The 19,355-nt window shown below is 46.5% G+C and overlaps 1 protein-coding gene across 1 annotated transcript; it reads left to right on the forward strand.

Moving 5' to 3' along the window:
* Positions 1 to 873: 873 nt before the first annotated feature.
* LOC144156013 (uncharacterized) lies at positions 874 to 19,302 on the forward strand. The gene is made up of 10 exons (XM_077687774.1): positions 874 to 1,241; positions 1,332 to 1,456; positions 1,519 to 1,760; positions 9,671 to 11,352; positions 11,443 to 11,653; positions 12,451 to 12,560; positions 12,640 to 13,097; positions 13,158 to 13,262; positions 18,976 to 19,085; positions 19,164 to 19,302. Exons 1-10 carry the CDS (start codon positions 1,107 to 1,109, stop codon positions 19,211 to 19,213), a joined length of 3,228 nt encoding a protein of 1,075 aa, XP_077543900.1. The 5' UTR covers positions 874 to 1,106; the 3' UTR covers positions 19,214 to 19,302.
* Positions 19,303 to 19,355: the final 53 nt, after the last annotated feature.

The following is a 19,355-nucleotide window of genomic DNA, read 5'->3' on the forward strand; positions in this document are numbered from 1 at the left end:
CATCAGGACCTTTTTAATATATTTTGAGGATCACTTGAGATCGTCCTCAGGACGTCATAATGTACTTGAATTGTCATCCTGAGGATATCCTCAGGATGTCTTGGTGTAGTCTGGGGCGTCACTGTCAGCAATTAACAGTGACTCTGGCTAGTCAGTGAGCGGAAGCGGTTTGGCCGGTTAGGTAAAATCAAGACAGACTGCTCTCGCGGCGGCCATTATGCGACACTAATTAGACCGTTCCTGTGAAATCTATTGCCGATGCTTCCGTGTTTTGGGGGGCAAGGTTCGACGCCGAAAGTCCCTCACCACGATCGCCGCCAAAGCATATATTAAACGTTATTTTACGCTGATAACTAGTGCAGTCTATATCGCCTTTGGTATGGTTCCGGTATAAAAAAGGGGAACGTGGGGTCTGAAACGTCTGTTCCAGACGTTTCTCGCATCGTCTGCTGCTAGACGCCGGCAATCAGCTCTTTACCTGGAATTCCCTAGGCATCGCCTCTTGTATGACCTAGGAGGCGACGTGCGAGGCCACAAGTTGCAGGCTACAACCACAGAACAGTTCCAACAAGCCTGCTTGCGGCTTCCCGCTCGTTTCAACAAAAATGGAACAAGCCTGCTTGCGGCTTCCCGCTCGTTTCAACAAAAATTTTTCTAAAATGTTTGTCCACAACATTTGGCGTCACTGGGGAGAGCCGCATGCGCGTACCTAATGCGTACAAAGAGTAAGCCGGAAAAAGCTAAAAATTAGCTACAAGCGTTCAAATTAAAAGTATAAATTTAAATAAAGAAGTTTTACGGGGTTTATTTTTACGTAAACATAATTATTTGTAAGGTACGAAAGTACGGTTACGCGCCGCTTGTACAAACGGCTTTATCAACGTTGTTGCATTGGCAAGCGCAGTCAGCGCAGTGCGTTTGCGTAGGCTTCCTTTCGTCCCAGTTCCGAGTGCATTTTCACTGCCGTTTCACTAATTTTCCAGCACTACAGTGTACTAGCACCACCATCTAGTCTACAGATTGGTAGCGTGAGTGGAATGTGCAAAATTGACGTTCCGACGCGGCCTGACTTTGCCGCAGAAGCAGTTGAGAGGTGCGCTGCTTAAATGGCTTCGAATTCGAACGTCAAAGAGTTACCTCCAGGTGACCCCAAACTAACAGCAAGCATTGTAAGTCACCTAAAGTCTCGAGGTCTATTTGATCAGTTGCGGCGGGACTGTCTCGGCGATGTGGACACCAAGGTGAGTGATGCCAGCCATTCTTCGAACAGGGAACGCTTGTTGATGTGAAAGACGCCACCGCAGTGCTGTCTTCTTGTGTGCCTATTTCAGCCTGCTTACCTCAATCTGAAGCAAAGAGTGGAAGGCTACATCACAAAGTTCCTCGCAACACAAACGTGGACTCCGGACATGAACAAGAACCATGTGCGGGATAGAATGCGCCGAGAAATCAACGAGTGAGTTGTGCGAACCTCACTGTCCTGTTGTGCGTGTGCTTACCGACGCGCTCTTTTCCCAGGTCCGGCATGCTGTCTGCGGGCCTGGATCATCTGGTTGATCAAATTGTAAATCCCAAAATATACCAGGTGTTTACGCCCGAAGTGGAAAACGGCGTTCGTCAGTACCTTGGGTTGAGCTCCACGAAGGACGCGGCGCCCCATCAGTTCGCCCCGGCCACAGACGCCGCTGCTGATGCGGCCAGCAAGCAAGCGCGTCGAACGCCATTCTTACCACCACCATCGAAGTCTGAATTCAGTATAGGTATTTGACGATGCTTTCGACTACTAACCGCCCTATTGCTAACAATGCATGATCACTATGTAACCTACCGTCCTGGCAACCGCGGACGCTCGTCCTGGCCATCTTCGTCAGACGCCGTGCGCGTGTTATGTACGGCGTCTGGCGATGAGTATTGCAAAGCTGGGGCACTCCGCTCAGCGGCACAGACGGTGCAGTGCCAAGGTGCTGCGGCTGAGTGCCCCGAGCTCTTCAACCCGTTTGGAATCCTAAAGGGGGGAGGGGGGGGGGGGGGGTTATTTGTCGGCACTTATTCAAATCGCCAGGATACCCAGCCGGCAGTCAGTGGTTTACTCGTTGCAACACAGGTATCTTGCCAATGCTTTCCTTCTGTGTCTAACCTACTGTGACCGCACCTGCAGGACGCTCATTTCTGAGTTATGTGCCGTCGGTTTCCAGTTCTTAGACTTCTTCTACCACTAACTAGCCTAACCCAACAAGGATCTGCAGTTCTGTACATTATTTATTGCAAGGGGAAACTGGCACTAGCCCCACAATTAAAGAATAGTGTACAAGTTTTGCAAATTGCAAAAAAAGAAAAAGAAACATTGAAAACATTCCCAAACTAGACGTGCGCCTCTCCGTATACGTGAAACCTGCTTCCACGACCATAGTGAAGAGAAAGCGCCCTCCAACCCTCCTACTGCCACTCAGCTCTGCCAGATTTCATGATGTAGGTATGTGCAGCATAGTGGCAGCCAAGTGTCTCTATGCGACTACAGTGTGAAGCCACGCATTGCTGTTTCCAAGCCCCTACTCACACCTTTTGCCATACGAGAACCTTCTCCACACCCTACGACTTCTTTTAACAGTTTTTGCGCTAGGTGTTGGTGTTGGCTTAGAGGCTAAATGTGTACGCCCCGCAATGAAGGGTCCTGGTAATATCGTGATGTGCGCATGTACCGACAAACCTTTCATGTAGCCAGGCATATGTCACATTCTGGGATGAAAAAAAATATATATATATATATATATGATCCCTCCGAGAGTTGCTCAAGGGATGCAAAGCATATAGTGACTCAATCACAGGAAGAGTGGTTCCATATTTGTCTCATTTTATATGAAATGAGTCTGTGTGGTATGGCTGGCACTAGTTTTGTAGCATGTGCTTCCCCTGCGCCGCTACTCTGTATTGAGTTTAGAGCTAAACTACAGCATTCACCGTTGCGCAGTTGTCCAGTGCAAAACGTACACTGTCTTTGCATTGTGATTAGAGGATTTTCTAACGTGCAACTCAATGAAAATTTGCACACCTGTAGATATTTAGTGGTCGAACATGATGGCATTTGCTTTAGACTAGGTGTGTTTGTATGAGAGTTGCATATCTTTCCTGCAGCCGTATGTACAGACATTGCAAAAATCAGCAAAAACAAGGTAAATGTTGTTTTCCCGTGGGGAGCACCTCTTGTGCAGCTAGCTTGGTGAAACTTTCTGTGGCTGCATATTCGTCATAATGGCCAAACGGGGTGTTATTTGTGCGAGTGGAATGAGAACTGAAGCCATTTTCAGCTGCTCTGTGCTCTCCAAAACCCATTAGCTGAATTCTGCTTTCGAAATGTGGAACTGAAAAAAACCTGCTGCAGAAATATGGCAACCTGTTGCCATAATTCTGTTTGCCTCTTGTGAGCTGTCTACTAAGCACAGTGCTTGTCTGCTGCAATGCCGTTAGCATTGGCTTCTGGAAACCCTGCAAGGCCCATGCGTGTCAATTCATTGTGAGCTGTTGCGTTGCCTTCTGGGAACCAGTTGCAAATACTTTTCGGAGGTCTGTTGTGTTGCCCCTGTGATATTTCACTATCAGGCTGTAATTGAGGAGTGCCGGGGCACAGCACGAAATATACCAAGAAAAAAAAGTTAGCCACCAAGATAAAATTTTGGTGCAGTTGGCCTTTAACGGCTGTACCTCTGCAAGCATGAGCTTGCTGTGCGAAAACATTGCAGGGGCCGGCACGCATTATTGGCGATGCCGTGCTATCAGCAACTGGCACGCACAGAAAATCTATTGACTATTGCCACCTGTCGCTGTTAAACAGCACCAAAAAGTATGGGAGGGTTTGCCGAGATGCACTTTATGTGTGAGACCAATAATGCAGATTGTAACTTTGTACTCCTGTTTCTGGAAGTTTGGGGCATCACCGCTAGCTTATATCAGCGGTGATTTAGGCTGTTAGCTAAGCAATTCAAACTCCCATCTAGCCATAGCGAAACCCATCGAGAGAAAATGCCGGCAAGGTATCCTGCCAGGTGTGGAACGCTGTTCCCGGTGTGTAGTGTGCGTGCATGCGGACCTCCTGTCCCCCCTGGGAAAAGCACTGCCAAGGGGTGGCAGGCAACCCCCCTTTGTGTAACTGTTTACTCGGTGATGCCTGCCTAAGGTTTCAGTCCTTGATGTGATACCTGCAGATGGTGATATAATGTGTGTACCTAATGCCAGTTGTGCTCGTGCGCCCTTGGGTGGCGGGCTAAAGAGGGCGTGTGTTGTGCTAGCAGCTGGATCTCCTCACTGTCACTGTAGGAAACAAAACATTCCGCACACTGCAAACGTGCCAGAAACCTTGGCTTCTCTACACCCTCTACACGGGACTACATTTGATATCTCACTGTATGCATTGTTAGATGTTGTCCTTGGTGATCTCCTAACGTCAGGCAACACTGCACCATGATTATGGCAGGCCAATTCATATGACCACACTTTTTGGTGAATATTTTAGATTGACAGAAATGCTCTATTGCTGGTGGAAAGACTTGCAAGTGCACTGACTTCTGATATTTTGCCCAGTGCCTTGACAAGCACTCGTCTGAAGGATTATTGGGAGAAATTTATGCGTCCCCGCTTTTTGGTTAATGTATTATCGGCTCAAATTTATCACTAGCTGAGTTCATTGACAGAAATGCTCAATTGCTGGTGGAAAGACTTGCAAGTGAACTGATCTCTAATGCTTTTTTTGTCCAGTGCCTTGGCAAGTGCTCGTCTGGAGAATGATTGGAGCTAAAGATAATGTTGTTTATGATTTTGTTCGTCATTTTTTACCTGATTTTCATTTAGCTAGAGCTGTATTTCAAGGGGGAAGTGCAATAGTATGTAAAAAAAAACATGTAAGCCTCTGTGATTTTAACCATCATTTTGGACACCTGTGTGTGTGTTTAAAATAGCTACGAAATCTAAATTTTGCTTGAAAAATGCTTTTTTCAAAAGTGTCTTTTTAGTATAAGCCTACCTTCAAATGTTATCTTGTCTTTTCTAGGTATAAGCTGCTTTCTAGACGATTATTGGTGCAATCATGCAACATGTGAAAAAGTATATTAAGAGTTCTATATAAAAAAAAACTGTGTTTTCACTTCTTAAGGTGCAACCAGAGTATTGTTTGAGACAAATGGAATAAAATCTGCAATTAAATTTGTTGGTCTTGGAGCACTTTAATTGGTGTATTTCAAAAGCACTCTACAAATAAAGCACTTTCTGCTACTGCACTGGCACTTTTTTTTTTTCACTATATTTTAAACGGAGCACGGTACTCGGGCACCAGTAGTGTGGCCTAATGTTCCAGCTCATGCTAGCGGCCCAGGGCTTTTTGGCCGATGCAGGGAGTCCAGTGCACAGGCATACTTTCCATGTCCAGCATAGCCAAGCATTGCTGTCATGGGGGTGGTGACAGGGAAATTTGGCATCCCTGGGGGGCAGGTCGGGTTCGGCAGACACCATCAACATGAACACAGGACCCGTTTACATGCTTGGAAAGGGCAGGTTCTGCCAGCACACATGTGAACGTGCAGTGATGGGCTCTGAAGGAAGCTGCTTTTAGTTGGGTACTGCTACGATGCAAACTGTTTTCTAGGTGCTAGTAACTTTTCAGATCAAATCAATCTTGTGTGTTCGCGACAGTGTAAGCTGTCTTGACCACTGCAAGGTCCATTTGTGTGCTTGCTTACCTTTGCCTTGTAGGGTACACTAAGCATGATTCAGTTTGGCCAGCAAAATAGGATAGTAGCAAGTAGTAGCTCCGGTGTTGATCATAACTTCGAGGAGCAGTGAACGAGTAGAACTGGTGCCAAAATAAGCCTGTGCACCCAAGGCTGCAACTGGCGTGCCATCTGACATTTTACGTCTGGTGTCGAGACATTGCAGTGCACATACTTCCATGCTCGCTCCCATGTTTTTTTCCTCGCCTGCAGCGGGCAAACTGATTACGCACAGTGGTTGGTGCTGAGGATCGGTTTCAGTGTTCACCACGTCGCACAGTTTGGCAGGGCATGGCAATGGTGAAGTGTGTACTGCTCCTGGATTAGGCAGATAACACAATGCCACGAAATTTTTGTCTATTCCATGACGGCTAACGGCGCAAAAACGGGACGAAGACGCGAAAGGGAAGGACACAAATCTCCCTTTATGTCTTTGTCCAGTTTTTGCACTGTTAGCCATCACGGAGCAGTACCAACTAGCCCAGCTTACAACACTCCTGCTGTTTTGTCTCATTGAGTGTGCAGCACTTAAGCGCCTGCTCCTGTGGTTTCACAGTGCCGTTGTCCCTCGTTGTAACCGAGCAATTAAGGGAGACACTGAGGCCAAACGAGATAGAACGAGCAAGGAGGCAGAGGAGGAAAGTATGGCGAATGCCTGAGGGGGAGGGTGGTATGCCGAGATGGCACGAGACGTTCTTTCTGGAGGCGATGCGCTACGAGATAACCGAGACAACGAAGAGGGCATTGAAGATAGAACAAGCAATAAAGCGGAGGATGAAAGTATGGTGAAAGGAGGGAGACGTGGTCTTCCGTGGCAACGTGCTACGAGACAATGCCTGGGTATATCACGTGCCTTCGTGCGTTCACTGATGCGGCGATCACTTTGTGAGATGCAGCAGGTATGCGCCATCAAGACTGCAGTTCGACCTGTGCACAAATTTCACATTGGGGAGTATCGTAATCGTCAGCCAAATTTGTTTACTGCACTATTGCTTACCACTGCTGGTGCGTGGTGGTGTTACTTTCCACGTACCATGCAAAACACACAATTTTTATGCTCGCTAAAGCAGATTTCTCTGGGGAATTGTGATCACACGTAATGGTTCTAGCGTTCGTTTGAAGACACCCATTGAAATACTAAACAGCTACAAAAAAAAAGCAAACCCCAAAAAAGGCTAGTGAGAGTGGCACTACCCAATGTGGTGAAAGAAGAAAGTGACCCCTAGCACTAAGCACTGCATGTAATCAGCTTTTCACTGCAAGCGAGGGGAAAAAAACACAGCAGCAAGCATGAAGTACACCACCACACATGCGATGCAAGACAGCGTACTGACGCATTTTGCAACCGCCCACATGCTCTGGCTTATTTTGTTGCTGGTTGGGCTTATTCTTTTAGTTGATACCTGTTACTGAAAGTTTAAACGCGCATTTAGCTCAGGTGCAAGGTTTAAAAAAACCTGTAGCAGAGGAGAAGGTTGTCTGCAGAAAGCATCGATAGTGGGTGCAGCTACTTGCTGAGCCTCAGAAGGCTTTGCAGTTTTGTGGGTGACTGGCCATTGCTGTAGGTAATGGTCATTTTTTAGTACGAGTCACCTTAGCTGCCACACCCTGAACTGCATTTGATGGACTGGAAATTGAAGCCGTTGTGCCTCTATCCGTGCAGCACTGTTGACTGGCATAAGAAGCAGCCCCTAGGTCCATGCAGTTCAGATGCGATTCGCTCAGTGCGCTGCACCAGAGTGCAGAGCGCACGATTCAGGGCTGCACGAATGGTGCCCTGCACCATGTCCCTTGGCTGCTGATGGTGCTGCCACAATGCAGAGGACCACTGCACCTGCTACAGAAGTGGTTTGGCAAGTTGGTGCTGTGTACATGCAGTGCAGTTAGGGTCTTGCAAGTGGGCAGATGACTACTGGCAATTGCTGTCAGAGTTCTTCAATATGTAGAACTCTGGCTGCAGTGACTGTGTGAAAATACGTTGAGGTACGCTAACCGAACTTACCCTATCACTGATGAGCTCAACGCAACAGAGATCGTCGTCAGCTTTGAGTCGTATGAGGCGACAGGTGAGGATGATTAGCAGGCGACAATGCCTGTGCTTCGCTCGACTGTAAACACATGGCAGGGCGCTGCAGATGTGTTGCATGGCACCACCCTTGCGCACTACAGTGATACCACAGAAATCCTGTGCCATGAACTGCATCTGAATTGAGGGGAACTTTTGTGTGTCCGTGCAGCTAAATTGACAAATTCGATGTTCAGCAGTTAGACTGCATCAGTGCTTAGCAGGCCTAATGTGACTGATGTCAAATTAGGCGAGGCTTGTGAAGGCCACAGTATGAAGAGGAGACCACAGGCACTTTGTGCGGTAGTGTTTCACTGGTTGTGGCAATTCGCTAAATCTCGGCAGTGTCTGTTAATAGTGGTGGCTTTGCCAGTTTGCTACTGAAAGACGGTTCAGTGACGAGCGGAACTAGATTGTATTCTTAATTGACTTGAAATGAGGCACTTATTTAGTAGACACAGGAAGCCAGCAACCGTGAACAAAATCTTTCTCCATGCTTTTGCTAAACAAAATGTATTCTCAAAGCCACTGGACTGTTCAAAGGCAGTCGAATTAATTTACTGTTTTGAGGGAGGTGAAAAGTGAAAATGGCCCTATGTTCGAGATTTTGGCGCACGTCAAAGATCCCAAGATGGTCAAAATTAATCTGGAGCCCTGCACTATGGCGTGCCTCATCGCCTGTGGGGCGTTGGCTCGTTAAGCATAGTGGTCATCCTGTGGTTTTCCTTTTCTTGTGTTCCGTCCTTGCGGTAGTACAATGTACCTAGTATGATCAAACCAAGTAGCCCAACTTTCTGTCCTTAACTCATAATCAATCAATCATACTGATGCAATCATGTTGGCCCCTCCTCTGAAAAGGCGAGAAAGAAAACACAAGGGAAAACTTATGTGATAGCAAAGAAGGGGAGACAGTTTTATTTTACATGAGCAGGAAAATAAAAAAAGAAACTTCCAGTGGAGCCCAAACTTGCAAGGTTTAAACATCTGCCAAACATGAGCTCAGGTCCTGCATATACTAGCTCATTTTTTTCTCTGCATTTCTGTCTTGTCTAATTTTTCTTGCATAAATTCAGGCCATTTCTGTTATCCCCATTTATGAATGCTGGCTTCACTACCTGCACATCTCCTAGCACTCTGCAAAGGCCTGCATACCTTTGGTCTTTGTCAAAGGCATACAAGTCTATGCCTATGTTTTGATCTGACAGTAAGCTGCTGAATGAAACCAAGCAAAGTTATTGCAAAATGAGGGAGGTATGTATTACCTTTATGTGCGTGTTGACATTTAGCACATGGTGGCAAAGATATATGATACGTGGAGTCGAAACACCTTGGCCTGAATACACAAAGGTGGGTTGTGCAATGCCCACTGGTTCAAGGAAATGTGTTTGTGGTTATTATGACTGAGCTGGTTAGTGTAGTCTTAGTGCTATACCAACTCAAAGTGTGATCTCGGGAGAAAGGGAATGAAAGACTGCTGCCCTTCACCCTCTTTTGTAAGCCATCAGCCCCCTCCCCCCTTTCTTTCATCTTTGCCTATGCGTACCAACTTCGTGAGCATGTCACTTCGGTTGCTGAGAGCTTGAAAGAAACAAAAAATTGATCGCTCTACTTTGTCTCCAGACCAGGATGAGTAATGTGTGCAGCAGGGAGCTAGCAGTTCATAGGGCTGCCATTTAACAACGTTGTAACTCTGCTTTAGTGGTGAGAAAGAGTGAAATATGAAATCAGCTATGTAGCTTCTGTCTGCACTATGTTGTGACAGCTAGAAGCAGTGCCACTGAAAGTGTATAATGTAGTTAGTGACTGAGCATAGCTGTAAAAAGGGTGCATCATTGTTCTTCCTATTTAGATGAAACAACGCAGGATGTACCTGGCAGCAGCTTCTCGCCCGAAGAATACGCAGAAACACTCTCTCTGGAAGAATTGACCGACTCCTCCTGTGAGCCTCAGCTCATGATTGTGACCGAGAGCAACGAACGCACTGAGGAGGCTGCTCACCCAGCACTGGCACCCAAGAAAATTGGCAGCCGTCGTCGCAGCTCATCCAGTTCCATTGAGCTGGGCCCAGCCGAGATCACTGTGGAGCCGCCGTCTCCCAAGCCAAAGTTAGAAGCGGCCAATTGGAGCAGCATCACAAAGAAGGGGCCTTCTGCTGCGGATGTTACGCCCAAGCCTCAAGCATCATTGGATAAAGGGAAACCGGATTTTCTGAAAAGTGGAACACGACCTGTGGAGAAGAAGGATGTCGGAAATACAGCCGAGGTTGCAAAGAAAGAAGTCAAGCCTACGAACAAAGATAAAAAGGAGCGAAAGCCAGACTCTGGCAAAAGCAAGGAACACAGCTCACATTCAAGTAAGCCTGAATCGCATTCTAAAGACCCTGCAGCGAAAAAGTCGAGCTCAGATGCGAGCCGATCAAAAACGCATAAGCATAAATCGGATGCAGATTCGGCGAAGGATGCTAAACACTCATCCAAGGAAAAAGACAAACGGAGCACGCCTCGAGAAAAAAGCTCTTCAAGGGATGAAGCTTCAAAGAGCAGGTCGGATTCAACAAAAGATGAGAGGAGCAAAGGTTCCTCACATCACTCCAGCAGGCCAAAAGAGGGTGATGGTCACAGTGACCGCAGACGCTCGGATGACAAGCATCGCAGCCATCACAGTAGCAGCCGTCATGATGACAAGAAACGGCACGGTGACAAGCACTCTCGAGAAGAGAAACCCAGGGAGCACCGTTCTGATGGTCACAGGTCGCACAGTGATAGCCGGAAGGACAAGGACAGGTCCTCAACCAGGGATTCTTCTGGGCATCACAAGTCAAGTAAGTCTAGTGACAAGCACAGCGAGCACTCCAAAAGAGATAGAAGTCAGGAGAAGGAGAGGAAGCATAGTTCCTCAAGGCGGAACTCGTCTGATAGCAAGGATGGTGCAACTTCCAAAGCCAGTGCACCTCACAAGACTGTGATATCCATTTCTCAAGATTCATTTCTAATGAGTGATGACACATCATCGCACCTGAAGTTGCCAGAAACCTCTGGTGCAGAATTTCCGGAAATGCACACAAATTCTCATGATGGCTCACAACAAGGCTTCCAAGGCAGTTCTCAAGATGGTTCTTTGCACACGGCGGATGACAGTTCTCGAGAAGCTTCCCAGGCAACTTCCTCAAGCAATGCTCACCAAGACGAGGCTAAGCTCGCTGAAGATGTGGCTGATAAGGTTTCGCGTGAAACTCCACCAGAGGTGGACAGTGAGTGCTCTCGTAGTGCGGTGCCGCTTGTAGAAGAAAAAGAAGCCGAGATCTTGCGTTTTTCATATGTAACTGACGAGATGCGTGGCAACTCCAAAGCCGACTTGCAGCTGGTGAGCAGCATCCCTGAAAAGGCTGAACTCCAGCAGAACGAAGTACCTGACCTGAGTGATGGAGTGCAGTTGGTGAATGGTGATGAAGTAAGTGGCTCCGTTGTTGCCGGGCCATCTGGTGAGCTTAAGCAACAGAGCCCCTTGCAGCGCAAGGCAGCCGGCCAAAAGGTGGGTTCAACTTCTGCATGAACGCACATGAAATGAGTGCAGGAACGCACAGGTGAGCATGCTTTTTCTTTCATTCTTTCAACTTTGCAGACTGAGGTGGAAAGACGTTCAGCAGAGAAGCGGCGGCAAAAGCGCCGGGGATCGGACGGCCACGACTCGGAGGGTGCCTGGTCTGATGTCACTGTCAGCTCTGTGCACACCAGTGACCTGTCGTCCTATGATGACCGCATCAGTGTGTCCTCGGGCGATGAGGCTGCTCATCAAACCTCGACAGAGAAAAAAATGATACCACTGAAGGATAGTAAGTGATAAAGAGTTTTTTTTTTAATAGCGAAGCTGTTGAGCAAATCATTTGTGTATGGTGTCCGCAGTTAAGAATACCAAGAAAAGGCAGAGTGCTCGTGCACGTGTGTCCTGAGCGCATGTTTGTCAAGCTAAGCATGCCCACTTCGAGAGATTAACGAATATTGGCAAAAAAAAAAAAAACACTCCAGCATTCGCTGCATGCCTCGAGCGAATGTTCAAGCCAAGTGTACCCACTTAGGGAGATTGGCCAACATTAGCCTCGAAAAAACTCCAGCATTCGCTGTATCGTGGCAACACTTGCTGGGAATGAGAAAGACGTCAGTTTGTTCGTCCTCGTGTCGTCATGCGCATGTGTTCTGTACCGTAGAAGAGCCGCGACGTGAATGTTGAAGCTGCTGTAGGTGATCATTGACTCCAGATGGCCCGGCCGCAGATAGTTCGCTAGGCCGGGGAAGAGGCCGCGCTTCGAGAGGCTTGGTGTGCCAAGCATCTGCTGGAGACAGTAGGTTGCACTTGCAGAGTGGCGTACGAAACGTCGACCAAAAGGACGAGTTCTCTGGCCTTGCTCAATATAAGGTCATTGAAATGCCATGCCGCCGACATCAACCACGACACCACAACGATACTAAAACTCAACTTTGTGTATGTCAATGTTCACCTGCAACAGCTTCACCATTCAAGTCTTGGGCATGAGTGCAAGCTTCCCTGAATCTTTTTTTAATCGGGTACACCATGCTTGTGTATTTGAAGCCTAACGTTATTTCAAGCCTTTTTTTTTTTATTTTTCTCCAGTCAAGAAAATCACCAGCAGCAGTAATGAGGACGACGACCGCATGAGCAAGTCCGAGGCTGAGCCAAATGCATCGGATGGAGTTGTAGCGTCAACTGTCTATCTGGAAGAGGTATGGGTATTGTTCTGGCATTTTTTTCACCTCTGGGAACAAGGCGGAAGTGAGCTTACTGTGCACATTTCGTGTGCAGGTTGTGGAGCATGTGCCTGCTGAAGTTGAGGAATCGCAGCCGATTTGCCCGGAAGCTAACCAAAGCAAGTCCGTTTGTGATGAGGTGGTGGTGAAAACTGCCAGCCCTTCCACAACAATCACCTCGGAAGAAGGACCCGAGCCAAAGATGGGGCTGAGGCGCACACGCAAGATCAACCCGAAATATGTGTCTGAAGAGTTCTCCTCCATCTTCACAAAGGGCAAGCGCCCGGCTGGAACAATAGACTTCAGCGAGCTGGCCAACTATGGGAAAGAGAAACACCACGAAGAGCCACTCCCGGGCCGGACAGAGCACCGCAAAGCGCCTGCGCGGGAGGATTCCTTCCAAGATTTTGGGACTCCCACACCATCCGACACCGAACAGCTGTCGGATGCATCCATCCCTGAGCGATCACGGCGGCCGTCGCGCAGACCGAGTGGCAGCGAGTCCCGCTCCAGGTGACTACATTGACGCCCGGTTTTCTGTGTGCTTGTGTCTATAGCGTGCTTCACTTGCAGGTCAGAGTCCACGTCATCCAAGCGCTACGAGTCGTCGGACCTGTACAAACCCCGGCCAGTCATCAAATCAGGAACTCGGCGCAGCCGTCCTTTGCCTGCTACACTGTAAGTGCTTGTCATTTTTTCAGCTCACCTTAGTCTCATCCCTAGCACGTCACCGTCAGTATGCATTGACAAATTCACAAGAGCCTGAAGGGGTGCATACCGGGAGAACTCTACATGCAAAAAGGGAAAGGCAGGGGGTGGGGCCAGTTATGCTGGCACTTCAAAGTGACAGAATCGTGTGCGAAAGTCTATCAGCTGGCATGGGAGTGGTGGGAGGTGTAGAGATTTGCATTGAACTTGCAATTAGCTTTGCCCACGATGGCTCGTTCAAGCCTTATTTAGGTTGCAGTATCTCTAGCTTTTGCTATTTTGTCTGCCGATATATTAAACTCCCCTTGGTATTTTTACGAAAAGTATTTTACATTGTCAGAGGTGAAAAGGGCCATGGAGACAACATTCAACTTTGTTTTGTTAAAAAATTTGGCGTTTTATGGTACCCTCAGCATTTGTCTACTAGCAAACACTGTATTCACTGAGAAATCACTGTAATCACTGTATTCTCTAAATTTAAGCCAACATTTAAATTCCCTCACTGCATTGCATGCTTCACGGCGTCCGCAATGATGTATTAGAGGCAGGTACCTAAAGAGAGAACTAGTATAGAGATTTCGTGTAGTGTCCTAATGATGCAATCCTGCAGGAACCGAAAGCTGCTGGGAGGCCATGCCAAAACATGTTTGGTTACCGTCGGCCTTCCTAGATAGTGCAGCGATGCCACTCAGCAAGTTTCTCGATTGCTCAGTTTACTTCTGATCCATGGATTCTGAACCAGACCTGTGCGTGTCATATTTTGTTATGGTTCAATAGAATCATTTTGTGAAACAGTGGGTATGACTTGACACATGGGTTTGTGTTAGCGGTACTGTCGCTTGTGCCAGTTGGCTGGTGTCTTGTCAGAATTGTCTGCACCGCGGGGTTTCGCAGTGTCGGCCGGCATTGGTTACGTATTGGTGCAGCAACATACATATTTCCGAGGTTGTCCGTAACTTCTCTTTTTCACCCGCCGCGGTGGCTCAGTGGCTAAGGCGTTGCGCTGCTGAGCACGAGGTCGCGGGTTCGATTCCCGGCCGCGGCGGCCGCTTTTCTGATGGAGGCGAAAAGCAAAAATGCCCGTGTGTACGAGATTTCAGCGCACGTTAAAGATCCCCAGGTGGTCAAAATTAATCCGGAGCCCTCCACTACGGCGCGCCTCATCGCCTGCGTTGCGTCGGCGCGTTAAACCCCACAATCAATCAACTTCTCTTTTTCACTTCACAATCACTTCACAATTTTTACTGCTATAAAAAGAATGTGCACTGAAATTTCCAAGTGCAAATAGCTTGTTTTGCAAACTTGAAATATCTGTTTAGTCGAGGTTAATTTTGTCGACCCCACCCAAATTCCACAAGTGGGCGACAGTGCATTATAACTCTAGTGTGGGAAAGTAGCTGGTGAGTTACATGCCTGTTTTCTGTGTTTTTCATTATATAGCTTATTTTAGTGAACTTTGCGTTCTAACGAGGCAGTGTTTTGAATTAACCAAACTTGAATTTTGTCTTCATGGTCTATGTAAAGAGAACAAAGGAACATGTAAAACCAAAACAAAGAAAGAACTTGTTCTGTTCATATCCCTCTTACTTTATCCTTGTTTTCATGCACTTTTTATCCCCTTCACAACAAACTAGCCCAGTGAACCACGCTCTTTGGAATTAATGTTTTTATGGCCATTAGAGCACTCGGAGCTAATTTTATATGGGAAAAAAGACAAACCTGCCATCTCCCCTTCATTCCCAGGCTAGCCCTCCATGTAGACGTAGTAACGCCACCGGGGTGGGGCGTTGATATAACCTCTAAGGTCATACTCCAGATGTAGTGCCCAGCAGCAAAATTTAGTCCATGCTGCTGAGCCAAGACAAGGTTGATTTTCAGAGCCACTGTAGTTTGCTGTAGCCCTTCAAAGGCCTTATAGCTGTAGCCCTTCACTGGCAGCAGCGCAACAAGCAGCTTGCTCACACTCCTGTCCTGGCTGCCATTTGTGTGATGATAGCCAGATCTGTGCCAGCCCTTTGTCGACAGCCCCTGTTTTCAGCACGTGGTGCCTGGCCTGGATTTGCAGTGCTGCACGATGGCCACCACAGGGCCTCACTGGCTCCGTCCAACATTGGCATACTACCGCAAGCCGGCAACGCAGGACCACTTCGCTGGCAGCAGTGCACCAAGCAGTTTGCTCACATGCATTCCTTCATTGCAGTGTCCTTTCTTGGCTGCTGTTTCTTTGATGATAGCCGGATCTGCGCTGCCCCTTCGTCGGCAGCCGCGCTTGCGGCTACTCCTTCCCAGGTGCCCTGCCCCGCCTTCTGCTCAGTGCTGTGCCATCGACGGAAGCGACCCCAAAGCATCGCTGGCTCCATTGAATATTGATATAATATGTAGTTGGCAATGCAGGTCTGCTTCACTGGCAGCAGTGGCAGCGCAGCAAACAGTTCCCTCACACAAATTTTGCCCTTCACGCTAGCTAAGTGGCTAAGGTGTGCTGCTGAGCCCAGGGATGTGGGTTCAATCCCGGTCACGGCGGCCTTTCTGATGGAGGCAAAAAACGAAAAGTCCGTGTGGCAACATCTAGAGATTCCCAGGTGGTTGGAATTAGCGGGTATATTGCACAAGATTAAAAAAAAAAACTAAAGAAATTTATGCAGGTTCTGTATTTATTCAGCGAATGCATTTGACATGGTAAAATACACAATTCTTTTTACTTAACCAAATGCACTAAGCATTAATGGTGGCCGCGTCTGAAGCTATTGCCAAGTTATTTTCTGATGTTTATTTGGAACCAGTCCTTACTGATATCGGGGTACCCACAGTGCTCTATCGTTGGACCGCTTCTATTTTTAATTATATATATTAATGACTTACCGAACTGCCTTCTTCTTTGCAATTATTTTCTTGCACTGCTGACATGACTTGTGTGAAATTAGATTTTGTTTGAAGTGACAAAAAAAAAATTTTAAATCCACAGCCAGCCTCACCAGTAGGCACTAGGTGTTGCTGGCAAATTTTTCTGGCACGCATATGCGCCCTGGCTCTTTTCCAAGTGCACATATGCTGTGTAGCCTGACATCAGGGTAAATAATAGCATGCAGTCATATGTCATGGATCCAGAGTTCATAAGCGAACAAACTTAAGTGCACAAATAAGTAAACAAATCTAAGTGCCCCGAGGACATTTTTCTATTTCTATGTGAGTAGGTAAGTGCCGTCGCTGTTCTTGGTGTTGAAGTAGATCACAAAATGCAACCTTCGTGTGAAGTTTGAGTGCGAACAGAAAAGTGGTTTGCCTAGGCTAAATTTTAAGACGCCCATTTATTGTCATAACACCCTGTATAATAATAATTTTTCTTGCATATCACCAAGCATAAGTTTCAAAATTCCTGAACAGCCAACCTCCTTAAAGGGACACTGAAAATGACTAGCAAGTTGGTTTCAAATGAAAGTCTGACCTTCCCATAGCCATTTTAGCATTTATTTGTTGCCAAAAGACGCCTTAATTGCTGAGAAATCGCTAATCAAACAACGCATTTCCCTTCTTCCTTTCCCTCAGCAATTCGATGACGAAGCAAGTGAGGCAGCGATGATGTATAGCGGTATAGAAGTGACCATGTAACAAGCTGTTTCGTCAATTTCAGTCAAATTGGTTGTGCTTTTTGAGCTCCCACGTCCTTTGCTGCTCCCCACCTCCAAGCAAAAGGTTTCTTCATGGGACCGTTGATCAGTGTCAACACGTTGTTGAAGAAAAGCATATTGTCCTTTTTAGGCCACGCAAAGGTTGGCGCCAGACCAATCGCTCACCTGTACCCCCGCACGTCATTTTGCATAGTGTTACTACCGACAGCCTGGATGAGTGGCGCCACCCAGAGAAGACATTGCGCACACTTAAGAATACCGACTTTAGCCAAAATGAGTGTTCCTTTTTTTTTTTTTTTTTTTTTTTTTTTTTTAACGCAGCAAAAGCACACAGAGGGTCATAATAAAAGTGGGTCCAGGTATTGCACCGAAACCAAAACAAGCTTCTTGGCGTTTGGGGTTGCTGCGTGACCTATCAGCTGGGTTCACATCATGTTGTTCCTAGCTTTCTTTTCGTTCTTTGACATTCAAACTAACATTAACTAAACTTCCAGTCAAGTTTTGAAGTTTTTATAAACTTGTGAAGGCGTATTGTTAAAATATGTCACAATTTTGACCACTTCCAGTGCAAGTTATGTGGTACAGCCAGTGGCACCAGTCTTCACGGTTTTGGTATTTTCCACCTTATTTTAAGGGGGGACGTGGCAAGTAAAACGACTTTTTTTATTTATGGACCAAATTGAATCAAATTGGAGCATTTATGTAGCTAACCATTCTAACAACAAAACTGAAATCAGTTTAAAGATACCGTCTATACTTTTTGACTTAGAAGACTAATTACCTGAAACTTGCAATCAGCGTAATAATTACGCAAGAAGTCAACAAGAAGTCAACAAGATTTTTACGTCAGTGGGATCAGAAATGTCTATTCTGTGCAAGGAAGCTATTAGATTATTGCATTATATCCTTTAGGCATAAAGAAAGAACAAGACAAGTTTCACCTTTCGAAATCAGAAATAGTTTCATGTCAGAAAGAAAGTGAAACTTCTCTCTTTCTTTTTGGATACCTAAAGGAAATAAATCAAATAGCTTCCTTGCACAGAATAGACCTTCCTGGTCCTGCCGAGATAAAAGTCTTGTTGAGTTCTTGCCTAATTTGTTAATTAATCTTGGAGCAGCTTTTTGAAGGTAATTAGTCTGGTAACTAAAAAAGTATAGAAGATATTAACCTGATTTAAGCTTTGTTATTAGGTTAGTTAACTACACAAAATCTCTTAATTTGAATAAATCTAGTCCAAAATAACAAAACCAGTTTTACTTGCCACGTCCCCCCTTAAATATTGTACGCATAAGAGTGGTATAGTCAAGTTCTCAGGGGGCTAATCTATCGGTCTAAGAGCAACTTGTATTCTGCCTTCAGTGTCCCTTAAAAAAAATTTCAAGAAAAAAACCTTATAGTTGGTGTTGACCAGAACAAGAGATCCTGAAAATTCACGTTCATAAACACTAGCGAAATTCCAGATACTATCAGTTGCATTTGTCTACTCTTTTCGGCTCGCCTGTACTTATCTGCTGCTTGAACCCAAAATGTGGATTACTTAACACTGTTTGATTCCATTATACTTTTTTTTTTTTTTTTACACGAGCGCACGACCCATGGATTATTCATTTGTGCTGCACGACATGTGGATTATAGCCGTTGCTGTTAATTTGAATGGACATTGTAACGGTGTCTTTATGCAACCTTCTTGTGCATGTGCGTATTTGTGCCTGATCTGTTGCAATGTTAAATATCCTGGTTTAACTGCCTGGTGCGTTTCTGTATGCTGCCCTTTTTGTTTGCTGCTCATTTTATGCTTTTAGTGCATTACTTAAGTAATCGCTGCTCAACAGCACAGCACCGGGTGCTACAGGCTTTGCCAAGCTGCAAGAGTACAGCCTTTTTTTCTGCAGTTCTTTTTTGTTATGCCAGTTTACGTTGATCTTGTAGAATTCAAATGCCTGTTGTGGAAGCTGAATTTTCCACAATAGCTCAAGTCGAGCAGCTTTGCCATGCAGAGGGCACCACTACTGCTTAGAAGAGAAAAGTTTCATTGGGTGGCTGATGGATGCAGGGATGAAGAGGAGGAGGAAGAAGAGGAGGAGATGGAGGACTACGATGATCCAAGCGAGCCTTTGCCCAAGCGTCATCGGGGCCTCAAAGTGTGCATCGGGTTCAAACGAGGTAGGGCCTCCACAGTCTCCAGGCGGAGAAGGTTGTAAGGCCCCCCTCCACTCAAGGTCACTTCGCATACCCTTGCAGGTCAACTGGGAGCATTTCCACATAAGGGCAAGGCCGAGCCTGGCACTTAAGTGCTGCCTTACTCGCTCTCGGCTCGTTTAGTACCAGTCATGGCCTGCGCATCTGTACAAACTGCACCCTTCAGACATGTGCCTCTTTGTCTCACATTTTATTTAATAAAGTCACAGTGGCTTTACAGAAAACAAAAGCATG

This window comes from Haemaphysalis longicornis, unplaced genomic scaffold (assembly GCF_048455015.1).
Source record: "Haemaphysalis longicornis isolate Haplotype H1 unplaced genomic scaffold, Haemaphysalis longicornis Haplotype H1 scaffold_1, whole genome shotgun sequence".
NCBI classification, from domain to species: domain Eukaryota; kingdom Metazoa; phylum Arthropoda; class Arachnida; order Ixodida; family Ixodidae; genus Haemaphysalis; species Haemaphysalis longicornis.

Excerpts from the sequence above, each read along its gene's own strand:
- LOC144156013 (XM_077687774.1), top strand. The coding sequence starts at position 1,107 with ATGGCTTCGAATTCGAACGTCAAAGAGTTACCTCCAGGTGACCCCAAA. Across the intron at positions 1,242-1,331 it reads TCGGCGATGTGGACACCAAG|CCTGCTTACCTCAATCTGAA; the intron begins GTGAGTGATGCC and ends TGCCTATTTCAG. Across the intron at positions 13,098-13,157 it reads GGCAGCGAGTCCCGCTCCAG|GTCAGAGTCCACGTCATCCA; the intron begins GTGACTACATTG and ends CTTCACTTGCAG.